Source organism: Tachysurus vachellii, chromosome 25 (assembly GCF_030014155.1).
Source record: "Tachysurus vachellii isolate PV-2020 chromosome 25, HZAU_Pvac_v1, whole genome shotgun sequence".
NCBI lineage: Eukaryota > Metazoa > Chordata > Actinopteri > Siluriformes > Bagridae > Tachysurus > Tachysurus vachellii.
In genome coordinates, this window is record NC_083484.1 from 11,832,027 (window position 1) to 11,848,162 (window position 16,136).

Genomic DNA, 16,136 nt, shown 5'->3' on the forward strand with positions numbered 1-16,136 from the left:
ATGTGAGTTTTTATGACAGCATTATTAAACTTTTAAAGCTATCTTCTGATAACCCTCTGGTCATAGAGAGCAGATGATGTACGTAGACAAATATTGGTATGTGTTCAGTACATGGTTCTGGATTTTAGCTTTTGGAAGTCAACTAGGAGATCATTAGGACATCTGACTGGTCCACAGTAAACAAAATAAGAAAGAAATAATGAATTCTTTGAAAAAGTAGATGAACTGATGGCTTCATTTTAGTTAAAGGATTAGAGTTAGGTTCAGGTGTATACATAATAACATATTTTTATATATAGTTAGACTATCACAATTAATGATAATTGATTTAATGATATTCTATAATAAACCTGGCAGATTTTTTCCTTTCACATTGTAGTCTGATGTTTATTGTTGTTATAAGTCTTAGGTGAGTAGGACTGACACTTTCACTCATTTTCATGTGCCTTTTAAAGTCTCTCCAACACATAGTTAGAAAGAATCCCAAATTACTTTCTATATCCTTTAAATGCTCACTACATAGATTACAGTATCATTATATCTAGATCCTGCATACTGCACTATGTAGCTTGTAGAACTTCACTTGAGATTTAGCCACATAAACAAGTGACTTTTTTACATAATTGGTGCATGAAATATGTGAAATTTAAGCATGATGTAAATATATATGCATATTGTTTAAATAATATAAATTAACATATATATAACATTTATATAACTTGTATACATAATATATAATATACTTATATATGCAGTAGATAGATAGATAGATAGATAGATAGATAGATAGATAGATAGATAGATAGATAGATAGATAGATAGATAGATCACACACACATTCACAGATGTCCAAACATTTGTTCTTTTGCTTGTCCTTGTTCACTCTTTAGGGGGGCATTTGCGAGAATGTGCTATAATAACATTTGATACTGTGTTGTTTGTAGTTCTCAGACCCACACATGCACACACACATGCACACACACACACAAGTTGAAGTAGGAGTGTGTTATGAGGGGCTGTTAGAAGCTGGCTTACTGCTAATCTAAGAGAAGGCAGGAAGGCAAATCTCCTCAACCCCAAACCCTAGTTTGTGTGTGTGTGTGTCTGCGTGTGTGTGTGTGTCTGTGTGTGTGTGTGTGTGTGTAAGTACACATGTGCCAGGTGGTTTATTTTAAGCATGTCACTGTCCAAAAAATCATCTTCATTATCATTTGAGAAGAAACATACGCTGGATAGAGGGAGAGAAGAACAGTGTTGTGTCTTTCTGTTAGTTCAACTGATAAAACTTCCACCTGCTAATCACTGGGATCTAAAGCTACACACAAACGCTGAGCTGTTCACTGTGTTTCTGAGAAGATTCCATGTGAAATAGTATTATCTACCTTAACACACTTTTTACATTTCACACTGTGGAGAAAATTGGGCTAGCAGTCAATGCTAAGTGTAATTACACTGTTGCCTGATACCATTTTTAAGTAATTTATTAATATTTCTGAGGTAAGTGTTGACTCAGCTGTCGAAATAACTATATAGTTTGTAAGAGAATTCCTATTAGGTTGAGGAAAATCATTTTTCAGGAGGGAGAAGCTAGTGTATACAGTTCTAAAGGTCCAGAATGCTGGAACTTCTAGTCTTTGGGTGAAAAGAAATGATGGAAAAAAGGAAGACAAATCTATATGTCATATGTACAGTATGTGTAGAAATGAACAGTGATGGCTGGACAATACTCGTCCATTACAACAGTTATCATAAACGTCACCTGGTCTTGTTGCAGTCTTTATCTCTTTATGTGTTTATAGCCTCAGGTCACTGTTACTAGCTAAGATGAGTGGATCCTGATTTGGTCTAATGCTGTTGTAGCTCATCTACCTCAACATTCCTCTGATATGTTTCTGGACCTAAAATGCTCCGCCTGTAGAACTGCCATTCTACCATTCTGTGTAAACTGTAGAGCCAGTTTCTGAAAAAAATCAGCAGTTTCTGAAAAGAAAAAAAAACAAAAACCAACTGTTTTTACTTTATAGCCATTGTGTGTGTGTGTGTGTGTGTGTGTGTGTGTCTGTGTGTGTGTGTGTGTGTGTGTGTGTGTGTGTGTGTGTGTTTGTGTTTGTGAGTAGTCAAAAGTCAGAGTCAATTACTTGCCAGTTGCACTTACACATTGTCAGTCTCTGATTTCCCATGATACTCATGAAGGGTTGTGTGTCAGTCCTTGGTTCATCACAGCAGTGTAATGACACCAGGAAGAGTGTGTACGATGATTGTGTGTGTGGTAGTGGTTTGTTTTATTCACCAGGTGTGAGTCAGATCACTACTGAACTTTGAGAATGACACTGATGTAAACATGTAAATGTGTGTGTGTGTGTGTGTGTTTGTACATTCTGGGCAGATAGTTTGAGTTTAACCAGTTCTTGGTGGAATGATCAGGGAGACAGTTGACATGGAGAACTTTTTCACAAATAGTCTTTACTTGAAAAGCCTATTGTAGTCAAACACACACACACACACACACACACACACACACACACACACACACACACACAACTCTTATTACTCCCCAAAGGACAACCATACACTTATCATGGACTTTTTCCCTTTCCAAGACCCACTGTCTTTCCCATCATGTTGTAATTACAGTAATTAGGATTTTGTTGGCTTCTAAAAACCATTTGCATTCATTAAACCTGATAATACCAGTCTGATACCTGGATTATATATATTATATATCAGCATACGTATACATGACTATATATGTCTCAAACATTTCCATCAGCCCCAATAACACAGTAATACTCTCTAATGACATAGTAATAATTACCTATAGATAATATAGGCTTGTTTAGCAATCTAGCATCTTCAACCAGTGAATGACATAAAAATATGATTTAACTTTGCTAGCCAGCAATGCAATTGATTTCCAAGACAAAGAAGACGAACAGCTTAAAGACTTTCTGATTTGTCATCAGTAGTTATACAAGCCCAGTCATTCAAGTGGATAGTACTACTGACGTGTATAATTAATATATGGCTCTATAATATATAAGACTAATATTTTGTGTGTCTGCGTGTGCATATTTGTTTGTCTTCCAGCACCAACAAAGATAACCCAAAGAGTAACCTTGTGAATTTGACTCTCAACGTTGTCGCACGAGCACAGGTGGACATCCGAGGGTGAGAACACACCATTTCTTTAATCTGGTTCTGTCACATGCTATTAATAATAATAATAATAATAATAATAATAATAAAAGGGGGGCTTAGTGGTTAGCACATTTGCCTCACACCTCCAGGGTTGGGGGTTCAATTCCCGCCTCCGTCTTGTGTGTGTGGAGTTTGCATGTTCTCCTCGTGCCTCGTGCTCCGGGTACTCCGGGTCCCCCCCCCCCTCCCCTCCCCCCATCCCCCGTCCAAAAACATGCATGGTAGGTTGATTGACATCTCTGAAAAAACTGTCTGTAGTGTGTGAGTGTGTGATTGCGTGAGTAAATGAGAGTGTGTGTGTGTGTGCCCTGCGATGGGTTGAAATAAACCACACTTATAGTCAAGTATGCACAAAACAGAAAAATTCTGAAGTTAATACTGGGAAAACAAATTACTAATTATTTCTATCCTAATTTTTATCCTAAAGGATATTGATATTGCTATGATCTTTTAAATGCAGCCAAATATTCAATAATCAAATGTCATGCTGTAAAGTAAAAAAAAAATCAAAGGAAAATCTTTGAAGTCTAGTTTTTTGTTTGTTTTGTAATTAATTTAACTGATCCCTACAACGATAAATTTTTTAATACAGATACAGCATAACATTTCTACAGTAAATATATTTCTACAACTTTTACAATTTATTCATCTTGTACAATATGTTATACCAATTAACAAGTTCTTTCTCACTCTCTTACATTCTCTTTCTCTCTCTCTCTCTCTCTTTCTCTATCAGTGTCTCTCTACCAGCTCAGGTGGTTCTTCCTTTTCCTCACTGGGAGCCTAAAGAGAACCCAGTCAGAGAGGATGAGATTGGGCCTCAGATTCAACATATTTATGAGGTACACACACACAAACACACAGGTTGCAGCAGTAGCCGAGGAGGAAGCACATCACATGTGGGAATAATTTGCTTCCAAGAATAGAGGAAGAGCATCAGTGCTGCTCCGTTAAACTAAGAAACCCTAAACAGTAAACACACTCAAGCTTCAGTCTGATCAAAGCCATTCTGACCAGTAATACTCATTACTTATATAACACCCACATACACACTAGTTAATGTCTAATTAAGAACCAGAAATAAGTAATATTATTGCCATCAAGCAGACCGCAATAAAGAGATAATAGAAACACACAGTTGATGATGTTTATGTGTCAAAACCAGAACAATCTAATATTTGATTAAGTCTAGTTTGAATTAAGGTCTTGAGTTATACAGTAGGTCTTGAGGAATACAGTAAGGACCCTGTAACAACAACACAAACATGTCTGGGATCATTTCATTTGCTTGTTTGTTTATAAGGAAAAATAGAGTTGACCGATTATTTCCTGAGAAAGAGCTACATGCAAGTTCATTCATTCCTTTAGCTAATAATTGTTTTAATTAGTCGTAATGTTAGCCAGACACTGTGTGGCCTGCCACGTTAGTGCAAACAGAGTCTGGCTTAACCAAGTGCCGTTTGGCTTTAACTGCTGGTGCTAGACATCTCATTGTTTTTTTTTTTAAATGCAGTATCAGTGTAGTTGTCGGATCCAATTGGACATCACATTGAAATTTATGAGGGTGATGATATACTTATGTATTGTTATGATATCATGATTTTTGGTTGTCCGAGGTTAATTTTTCTCTTTTTTCTGTTACACACATTTACAAACACACATACACTCAGCTCTATAACACAGGTCCAAGTTCTGTGAGTGGCACAGTTTTGGAGGTGGGATGGCCCAGTCGTTATCAAGAGGAGCATTTGCTCTATGCCATGGAGATCATCACTGATGGTCCGATTCGCTGTCACATCAATGGCTCACTGAACCCTTTGGAGCTTGAGGTAAAAGACTCTCACGTTAGAAAATTACTGATTAGCAGTGTAATCACCGATATTGTTTATCCATAACATTGTTTATCCATTGTCCATAAGATTTAAGTCAAATGCATAAATAACAGAGCAATGGTGGCTTGGGGATCCGGCAGAAGCCAGATTTCATACTACATGCATTTTTGAATGGTCTTTTGATATACTTTGATACAGTCAGAACAAAGTGCAAAGATGCCGATGTTATATACTGTGTCAGTATGAGGCTATTAGTGGCCTTCGCAAAAGAAAGAGAGGGGAAGGGTTTGGTTCCGGGCTCAGTCAAGGCCAGACAGTTGTGTCCTTACCTCTTGGGACAACAAGGAAGTCCAGCTGCCACTTTAGTTTAAAATCACCTCCAGCTGGCAGAACATGTGCATTTTATATCTTATCATTAAGCATGGACTTTTTGCCTTGCTTTGTGCCTGTCCCTTTCATTAACACACACTTTACTATCCTTGTGTCCTTGTGAGAACCACCGGTTAATATAATTATTGTTGCAACTAATTAAGGCCTCAACCTTTTTTTTAACCACAGTATTATATTTAAAAAAATGTTTTCTCCATTGGCACCAAACAAATGTGCCACAAATGTGCAATAAATGTGCCAATGTACCATAAAAACTTGGCCACACACGTATTAACAAAATCTGCACACATTTTCCTTTGTTTCAATAAATCTCTGTTTTTCTGATCAGTTTGTTAGCATATGGTATACGTGTATACCTCTCTGCTGTGTTTCTGGTTTCATTCGCAATGGTTATAAAGCGTTAAACACGTCTCAGGTCTCTGTAATGGTTTGCGGGTTCGTGCTGCGCCAGGGGGCTTTAAAGTCCCTGCAGTATGTCTTGACTTTACAACTGCAACTTTACTCACGACTTCAGAGAAGGACGAGCTGTTTAGGGACTTTGATCTGAGCGTGCACATGTGTTCACACACACACACACACACACACACACACAAATGAGTGTTGCCCAGATGACATTCCCCAGGCCATGTCTTAATGTGTCGTGCTGATACGACTCACTTGTAAACGGTGTCTCTTTGGCTCCTGTCAGTTTCAGTGCTTGAATAGGTGAAGAGCAGAATCAAAGAGCTCATCATATCCTGTGCATCTGTTGTTCTACATATAGAGTCTAATAAGGGTTTAAAAAGGAATGTTAATCAGAAATGAAAGGGAGAAGAGGAAATTTCTTTGTGGAAATAAATCTCTATGATTTTTTTTCTAGAGAAACTCTGGAAGTCAAATTTGACTCCATTATGTTCAACTGATTATTATTATTATTATGGCCTGTATTCAAAGTCATCCACTTAAACGTTCTGTGGATCCTTTTTACTGGATTGTTACAACAATCTGCGAAACTGTTGTAATACTAGAGATACTAAATCAGCGGCTGGAAATTGTCATGTGTTTGATGTATTTCAGTAAATTATTTAAATAATGAGGTTTTTGTTAAATAATGGTAATAGAAGCCCGCAAAAACTGTTTGCTGAAGTAAAGCATACTAAGGACCTGGATTCCTGGAACCGTGTCCTGTGGTATGATGAGACCAAGATAAACTTATTTGGTTCAGATGGTGTCAAGCATGTGTGGCGGCAACCAGGTGAGGAGTACAAAGACAAGTGTGTCTTGCATACAGTTAAGCATGGTGGTGGGAGTGTCATGGTCTGGGGCTGCATGAGTGCTGCTGGCACTGGGGAGCTACAGTTCATTTAGGGAACCATGAATGCCAACATGTACTGTGACATTCTGAAGCGGAGCATGATCTCCTCTCTTCAGTGACGGGGCCACAGGGCAGTATTCCAACATGATAAGGACCCCAAACACACCTCCAAGATGACCACTGCCTTGCTAAAGAAGCTGAGGGTAAAGCTGATGGACTGGCCAAGCATATCTCCAGATTTAAACCCTATTGAGCATCTTTAAACGGAAGGTGAAGGAGCGCAAGGTCTCTAATATCCACCAGCTCAATCACTCCTCAATGTCATCATGGAGGAGTGGAAGAGGACTCCAGTGGCAACCTGTGACACTCTGGTGAACTTCATGCCTAAGAGGATTAAGGCAGTGCTGGAAAATAATGGTGGCAACACAAAATATTGACACTTTGGGCCCAATTTGGACATTTTCATTTAGGGGTGTACTCACTTTTGTGGCCAGCGTTTTAGACATTACTGGCTGTGTGTTGAGATATTTTGAAGGGACAGCAAATTTACACTTTTATACAAGCAGTACACTCTGTACTTTACATTGTAGCTATATATATACACACACATATACAGTATATATATATATGTGTGTGTGTGTGTGTGTGTGTGTGTGTGTGTGTGTGTGTGTGTGTGTGTGTGTGTGTGTGTGTGTGTGTGATTAAATAAACATAAAAAGACACATTGAGGTTACATTAAACAGTAAGACAGGTGCTAGACATAATGCTGTTCGTCAGTCAACCCAATATCACATGAGAAAATTGCTTTAAGTACTACAGGTTATTGATATAACCATTATTCAGCTCTAAAACAGATGCTTTAATAAATAAATTAAAGAAAGGAATATAGGTCTATCCCCCAAAAAGGCCCAAAACCTTTGTATAGGATGTCTCTTACGGTAAGTCTTTGTTTCTTTCTCTCTGTCTCTCTCTTAGACGTCAACTTTGCAAGACACACCAGAGCTGCTGGGTTTTCTGCGCAACAACAGCGGGCCGACTCGTCGTAGGAGATCTGTTACAACCACACAGAGCTACACCAGCAAAACACTGGTACACACTCGCATGTTGTTTACTTCAACAGCAAATCCTATGCTGTCCTTCTATTTTTTCTGAGATTTTAATCAAAGATTTCTCACAGCCCTTTGTGTCAGAAGTTTTCGCTTTTCACTGACACTAAATTATCACATTCCCATAGGCCACAAAATGAAATTCTGCTCTCCGGGATGCCCCAATCATCTCAAATCTGAAGGTGTTCATGTTAAAACACTAAAACTCTGTGTAAGGTTATCCCAACAGAGGGAAAAACAGCGTCCTGATTCCTTTTATCAGATTAGTGTCTAAGCTCATATGAGCCATTAAGCACCACTGTGGAGTGTGACATGACAAAGATATTTAGACACAAACTTCTGTCCACTCTGTTCCTCTGAAGCATCCTTCTGTTTTTTATGTTGTGTATATTCTGCTCTGGTACATGCACCACTGCCCCCTAGCGCACCACAGAGAATAGAAGGTGCAGAAGTGTAAATCATTCAGCAGTTTGACGTGCTGAGTCTTAAACTCACATTGACATGGGTTATGAGGGTCTGCTGTACCCTCTGGGGGTCACTTCACCTGTAAAACTGAACATTCATCGCTCATTGTGTGTGTATGTGTGTGTGTGTGTGTGTGTGTGTGTGAGAGAGAGAGAGAGAGAGAGAGATAAAGAGAGACTGTGTACCAGCAAGTGATGATGTGTATCCGTCACAGGTCCGGAAAAGATCTGGAAAAGTTATCGCAAAGCCCATAGTCATGAGTGTGATGTACTTACACACACACACACACACACACACACAAACGCACACACAGACCATGTGTCATGGTCAGCATGATCCTTCTTCATTCCAACTTTTCATTCGAACTTTTTCCAACTCCAACAGCTAATACCTCTGTCTCTGTGTGTGTGTGTGTGTGTGTGTGTGTGTGTGTGTGTGTAGAATTGCTCTAATATCCATTGCCTGATGGTGGAGTGCATTGTGGGCCGTTTGGATCAAGGACAGAGTGCAGTGGTCAAAATCCGATCAAGACTCTGGGCTCACACCTTCCTACAGGTAATACACACACACACACACACACACACACATCTTTTCCCACAGGATGTGGAAATGGAAAGACACTTTAAATGGAGAATATCTAAAACATTCCAAATACTAATGACCATCAATGAAATGTAAAAAAACTAAAAGGGAAAAAAGAAAAGCAAAAAAATGAAAAAAGAAAACGGGAAGAAACAAAGAGATTTAGGACATTGTAATGCATCACAAAAAGGATTTGAGGTTGTAATCCTTAAAAATTCTAATCTCTTTCACTAGAGAGTTTCTAGGACAATACCATGAAAGTGTTGAATTTAAACCAAATTTCCTTTAGGGCTTCATTTCATATTTTCCAACATTTATATTTGAATCTGGCTGCCAGAAAAAAAAATCTACAATTCTTAACAAAAAAAGTTAAAGTATTTAAGTGGTGTCCACAGTCATTGCAGTTCCTTCATCAATACTATACTATAGATACTGATGGCGAGGGACAGGAGGTCATGTAGCATGTGCTAACCTTGTCATTCCGAGACGCCTTTAATCTTATCTCTGCTGAAACGCAGACTGTCAACCAGATCTGTGTATAGGGGAGAGGGAGAGAGAGAGAGAGAGAGAGAGAGAGAGAGAACTGCTATGAGACAGACAGACAGACAGACAGACAGACAGACAGACAGACAGACAGACAGACAGACAAAAAAACTGCTATGAGAGATACAGACAGACAGACAAAAAAACTGCTATGAGAGATACAGACAGACAGACAGACAGACAAAAAAAATGCTATGAGAGATACAGACAGACAGGCAGACAAACAGACAGACAAAACTGCTCTAAGCGATACAGAGACAACCAGACAAAACTGCTCTGAGAGACAGACAAACAGACAGAAGTACAGACAAAACTTATGAGAGAGGGAGAGAGAGAGAGAGAGAGAGAGAGAGAGAGAGAGAGACAGACAGACAGACAGACAGGCAGACAAAACTGCTCTGAGAGATACAGACAGACAGACTGTTATGAGAGAGAGAGAGAGAGAGAGAGAGAGAGACAGACAGACAGACAGACAGACAAACAGACAGACAAAACTGCAATGAGAGAGGGTGAGAGAGAGAGAGAGAGAGAGAGAGAAAGAGACAGACCGACAGACAGGCAGACAAAACTGCTCTGAGAGATACAGACAGACAGACAGACTGTTATGAGATAGAGAGAGACAGATAGACAGTCAAAACTGCTATGAGAGAGGGTGTGAGAGAGAAAGAGAGAGAGACAGACAGACAGACAAAACTGCTACGAGCGAGACAAAGAGACAGCGAGCAGGTTCTGCCTGTACTGTAGCCAGGGAGTGGTAGAGACAGAGCTCCACTTTCTAACCATCTGCTACAACATATTACATTATTATTTCTGCTACTAAAACCTTTTCCTCTCATAGAGGCGGAACGACCACTACCTCGTCAACTCTACTGTGTACTTCAGAGTAACAGGCATGCCGTACCGCATCAAGCCACGTACCCTGCCACAGCAGAGCAACTCGGTAAGCATGTGTGTGTGTGTGTGTGTGTGTGTGTGTGTGTGTGGTGGGGGCGGGGGGACAGGGGGGCAGAAATTGAGCACTGGGGAATGAGAACAAGGGGTTGAATAAACACTTGGAAAGGTCAGATGTGCTTGACTGTGGATAGCAAGGTGAGGTGGATTATGAGGTTATTTGAAGTAAGGTCAACAATTTTGACCTTTTTTTTTTTAGGTCCCAGACCTCCAGGCTTTAATACTTAAACCTAGCTTAGTCTGGGAACACTGAAAGTATGTAGAGCTTAAGGAAAGCAAGGAGCTGTAGTATGGTGGGAATAAAGATACACAATTACATTTAGCACACAATTCTTATGTTTATAACCTGACATGCGAGTGAGAAATGTTTTCATTTTGACAAATGTAAGTTTATGTTCCTGAAAATTAAATTATTTTGACATTTTATATCTTGGCATCCATTTAGCACCGAGGAAGACTTGAGCCTGATTAAATCTAAAAACATTTTAAAGGTTAAAAAGGAGAAAAGTTCTTTGATCTTTGTAATCATCTCTGAATAAACATTTTTCTTGATTATGTAATTTATTAGGATTTAGTATATGCATGTTTTGAGCAGATTAGCATCATTCTTAATTAATGAATAATTAGAATAAGATATTAATGCCTGAGACTGTGGCCTGTTTTTCTGCACATGCTAGACTTTCTGCAGCTACACAACTAAATAGTTTAAAGTTCACACTTCATGTTCTGTGTATATATATTTTTCGCTTCTTCGTATTTATTGTCCTGCACACATCTCACGCTATTGCGTATTTGCACTTTATGTAGTCTTGTGTACTGTTGTAGTCATGCGTTGCACTAATGGGCCTGTAAAAAATACATTTTATCCCAGTGTATACATGTGTGACCACTGGGAGACGACGCCAGAAGCGGGGATCGAACCCTGATCTCTGCGGTAGTCTCGATCAAAGGTGTAGAGAAAATCAAACCCACATGCAGGATGAGACAAAAGTGCTGCTTTATTGACTAAATTAAAAACTAACTAAACTTACACAGGACAAATACGACATAAGAAACAAAAACGGAACTATGACACAGAAACCTAAACACATTGGAGTCAGACATTACTGCTAGAACATGACAATGACTGACAAAAACAGAGACAAGCAGAACATCATGTTAATTTTAAACCGGTGAGATGGCGAAACAATAGGAGGGGCGTGGCAGGGATGTGGTACCCTAATGATTAAGGTGTTGGGTGACCAGTCAGAAGGTTGCAAGTTCAAATCCCAGGTCTACCCAGGTCAAGCTGCCACTGCTGGGCCCTTCAGCAAGGCCCTTATCCCTCAACTGCTCAGTTGTATAAAATTAGATAAAATGTCAGTCATTGTGGATAAGTGTGTCTGCCAAATGTCATACGAAACATCTTCCATTACCCCCTCTGGTGGTCTGGAAGAGAACTGTCCCAGTAGCTTCTGATTACACGCTATAAAGAAGAATTTATTCTTAAACACGGTACTTTTTGTAACATTGGTGTTAATTTATTATCTTGAAGGAAAGTTTTGTTGCCCCAATACTTGCCCCAGATTTTATCAACCAAATACACTACAAATATGGTGGTGGAAAAAAAAAATGAAAACAAAAAAAGCTCTGGTGTATAAAGCCTTGTATTTTCCAATTACAATCACATTATCACAAAAGAGATTTAGAATCTGACGATGAATAAGATGCATATCTTTGTTTCAAACCTTGTATCTTGTGTGTGTATGTGTGTCTGTGTGTAGATTGGTACGTATGTCGTATGGGCGATTCCTGATCTGTCCTTTGCCATTCCTCTTTGGGTGATTATTCTGGCCATTTTACTGGGGCTGCTGGTGCTCGCCATTCTAACCCTAGTTATGTGGAAGGTACGGCAGCTTCTCTCTCTCACACACACACACACACACACACACACACACACACACACACACACACACACACACACACACACACACACACAGGATGCTATTAAGTCAGAGTTGTATTGAGTATATAAAAATATCTAAATAGCATAATGTAGGAAAGTCGTGTAAATGTGCCCATAAATATTGTTCCCCAAATATATATGTAACAAAATAAAACATGCTGCTTTTAAAAAATTATGATCTTTAGGATGGTGTCATGCAGCATTGATTACTTTCTAATAACATCACATTCCAAAGTTTATAATTCATCTAATTATACATCTAAAAATATGCATATTTTAGACTTGACTGAAGTTTTGTGGGGGTTTTTTTGTTGTTTTTTCTTTTTTTCATGTCTAAAGTTTTATCCTTTGTTCATTTTTTATCCTTTAGTTTGGAATAAAAATTATATATAGAAAAAGTGCAAATTCATATGAAATGGCATTTTAAGTTTTAAAAAAAACTTTAAGAATGAATTTACACACACACACACACACACACACACACATACATACACACACACACACACACACACACACAAATAAAATCTCTTGCTATCTTTTACATGTTGTCCTTTATTTGTTTCTCCTTCTCTTCATCTTTATCCATTTCTATTCACTTGTTCCTCAGTGCGGATTTTTCGATCGAGCACGGCCACCAAAAGACGACAACATATCAGACCAGGAGCATCTGACGGCCGAAAAATCGACAGAAGCGTAAGAAGCGTAAACGTAAGAAGAGGCAAAACAAGAATGTGAAAGAAATAGCCATGAAGACTGTGTATGAGTGAATTGATAGAGGGAATTTGATAGAGGTATGTCAAGAGCACCTGAACTAGCGATCCGACCCTCTCTCCCATGCTGCACTGGGATCTGTAAGCTGGGTCACTCTGCCGTTCATGGCAAACTTCACTCCAGTCAGGCATGGCATGGGTTTCTGGATCTGAGTTTCCTTTTCTCAGATCCCTCAAGGGCTGTGAAAAGAGAACCAACAAACAGTTAAAGACAACAAGAGAAAATCCTGCTTCTCGTGTTATAAACAGAGACGACAATCATCACACACCCCCAGATTGAAGGATGCACGCTGGGAAAACAGGATTCCTCTTAAAAGCACAGCTCACTTTGCCTTAAGAACTGTAACACTGCTGAGAGTTTCTATGAGCTGTAAGATGAGCTTTTCCAAATCTTTTTTAACTGATTCTGCAGGTCTTAAAATCTTCTGTGAGTGCCTATACACTCATACACACACACACACACACACACACACACACACATACACACTCCCACACACTTGCACACACACACACACACACACACACTCACACCCATACACACACATACACACACACCCACACATGCACACACACCCACACACATTACTCCTGTATATAAACAACACAGCATATGAATAAGAACACTGAGTACTATGGATTTTTTGGGGGGAGGAAATGGTTTCTTTCCTGAAACCCACACACTTCAAAACGCAAAATCCAGAACCATTAATGGTTCTCTGACTTCTGCCCCTGTGGCAATCCTTGAAGGTGGCAATCCTTGAAGGTTCTGTATAGAACATACACAACATCAGAATGTTTTGACAGAATCAAGAACCACTAAAAACTCATTAAGGACCTCCTTTTTTTATTTTTTTTTAAAGCCCACAAAATTTTACCCTGTAAAGATATTTAATTAGAGCATGTAATTTGCAATAATTTACCAGCTGAACATTTCACATCACAGGAGTAGTAGTATATAAATTGATAAGTATGTGCAATATTGCGGTATTCGTTTGATGTTTTATTATTTTGTATTTTTTTTTTTTTTTTCTTTTTTTTTTTTTTTGCTAAAATCATTTGTACACTGGCTCCTATTTTTAGAACTTGATGTTCAGGTTGTTTTGTATATAAAGTTAAAGAGAATTATTTTTAAGCTGTATGATTGATGGATGGATGACTGGGTGCCAATGGAAAAAGAGAATGAGGATTTTTTTCACTGTTCATTTCTTTCAACAGATTTAAAAAAAAAAACTGGCCCCAAAATAGTTATAAAGATCAACTCATCAGCATCACGTTCAATTTTATTAGAAATGATCAATATAAAAATATATGCAGTGACTTTTGAAATTTACAGTGTACCCAAACTTTCGTCGTTATTTCTGACTGATCACTTTGTTGGTACCTGAACAGTTTTGTTCCCTATTGATTGTATGGTTAATAAAGAACTAAAGCATTTCTAGTTCTTTTTAATGTCACCTGCTAATAAATTTTATATTTAACTTTTCCTGAGTCTTGTGTTATTTGAGTGGAATTTTATTCAGAAAAATTTACAATTTTACATCTCTGAGACAAAACCTGTCCTAAGCAGGACTTCCTGTCTAAACCCAACCTGAGGATAAAATGTGAAGTTAATCCACATTGCAGATGCACAGAAGATATGATTACATTTGTTTTTTAGCAGCTAATGATCAGAAATTAAAGTGGGGACAAGACGACATTAATAATGACACAGCCTCAAACAAAATACAGCCATGAATCTGTTATATGTGTGGAATGCTATCTATCTATCTATCTATCTATCAATTACACACATAGCCATTCACACAAATACAAACTCCTGAAGCATGGGAAGAAAGCACACACTCTAAAAGAATATAACAATGTAGTCTGGTCTACAAGCCAGCACCCAAACACAAATAGCAACAATAAGTCAAACACAATATCCTGAGCATCTCTTACATAACACTGCTACTTTACGGATAATTTGATTCATTTGTGGAAAGATATTTAGCTTGTCAGTCGTTCAGACTGTATCACTTTGTAAGCTACGAGCACAATTATGATGGTTCATGGTTGATGGAAAAAGACACGTTAATGACCAAGGTAGTTATGTAGCATGCTACATTAGTAAACTTACACTGTTCTACGCACGCATATCAGCTGCTCTGGCTGTTCATGATACTGTTTAAACACCATGGGTTACAGTATAGATACAGTGGGATTTATTACACACTACAATTGCAATATTATATAAAAGAGTTACGGTAGAGTTGAATTAGAATACGGTAGAGTTAGCTGTTTTATAGCAGAAGGACAACCATGCTATGACTTAAAATCTACTAAACCTCAGAAGACTACAGAGGGTAGTCCAGACTTCTGAGCGAACCATTGGCACAACTCTCCCCACTCTTCAAGACCTGTACTTCTCCAGAGTGAGCAAAAGGGCAAAGTCAATCACTATGGACTCCTCACATCCAGCACACTCCCTTTTTGAACTATTGCCATCTGGTCGACGCTACAGAGCCCTGAGCACCAGAACGACCAGACATAGGAACAGTTTCTTCCCTCAGGCAATCCATCTGATGAACAATTAACACACATGGAACACACAACACTTCATTGCACATTTCACACTTGCACATGTGTACTATTTATACTTCAATTGGACATTTCATACTTGCACATCTGTACATACAAATTGTCTATACTGTTTAATTCAATTGCACATTTCACAATTGCACTATTGCCTACATTTGTATATGTATATTTCAATTGCCTATATTTGTATATGTATATTTCAATTGCACATTTAAAACCTGTACATGTGTATATACAATTTTGTCTATATTGTATATGTTATTCTGTTGCACTGTGGAGCTTCTGTCACTAAAACAAATTCCTCGCATGTGAAAACACAAAAGTTCTTTCTGATTCTGATTCTAAACTATCATTTAAAAAAAAAATCTATAAAGTTTTTTTTTTTCACACACACTTTCACACTACACACAACCTGCAAAGCATGGATAGGGTTGGGCAGGGGCGGTTCTAGGGTCTCATCTTTAGGGGGTTTAGCCCTCAGTG

At 38.5% G+C, this 16,136-nt stretch overlaps 1 protein-coding gene across 1 annotated transcript in view; it reads left to right on the forward strand.

Annotated features, from left to right (window-relative positions):
• itga8 (integrin, alpha 8) overlaps window positions 1-14,559 on the forward strand; it is an 81,075-nt gene extending 66,516 nt beyond the window's left edge. The window contains exons 23-30 of the mRNA XM_060861647.1: window positions 3,088-3,168; window positions 3,935-4,040; window positions 4,869-5,027; window positions 7,690-7,803; window positions 8,727-8,840; window positions 10,249-10,350; window positions 12,125-12,247; window positions 12,914-14,559. Of these exons, the coding sequence (XP_060717630.1) occupies window positions 3,088-3,168; window positions 3,935-4,040; window positions 4,869-5,027; window positions 7,690-7,803; window positions 8,727-8,840; window positions 10,249-10,350; window positions 12,125-12,247; window positions 12,914-13,003 (889 nt within the window). The 3' untranslated portion in view covers window positions 13,004-14,559. The remainder of the gene's footprint in view (window positions 1-3,087; window positions 3,169-3,934; window positions 4,041-4,868; window positions 5,028-7,689; window positions 7,804-8,726; window positions 8,841-10,248; window positions 10,351-12,124; window positions 12,248-12,913) is intronic.
• Window positions 14,560-16,136: the final 1,577 nt, after the last annotated feature.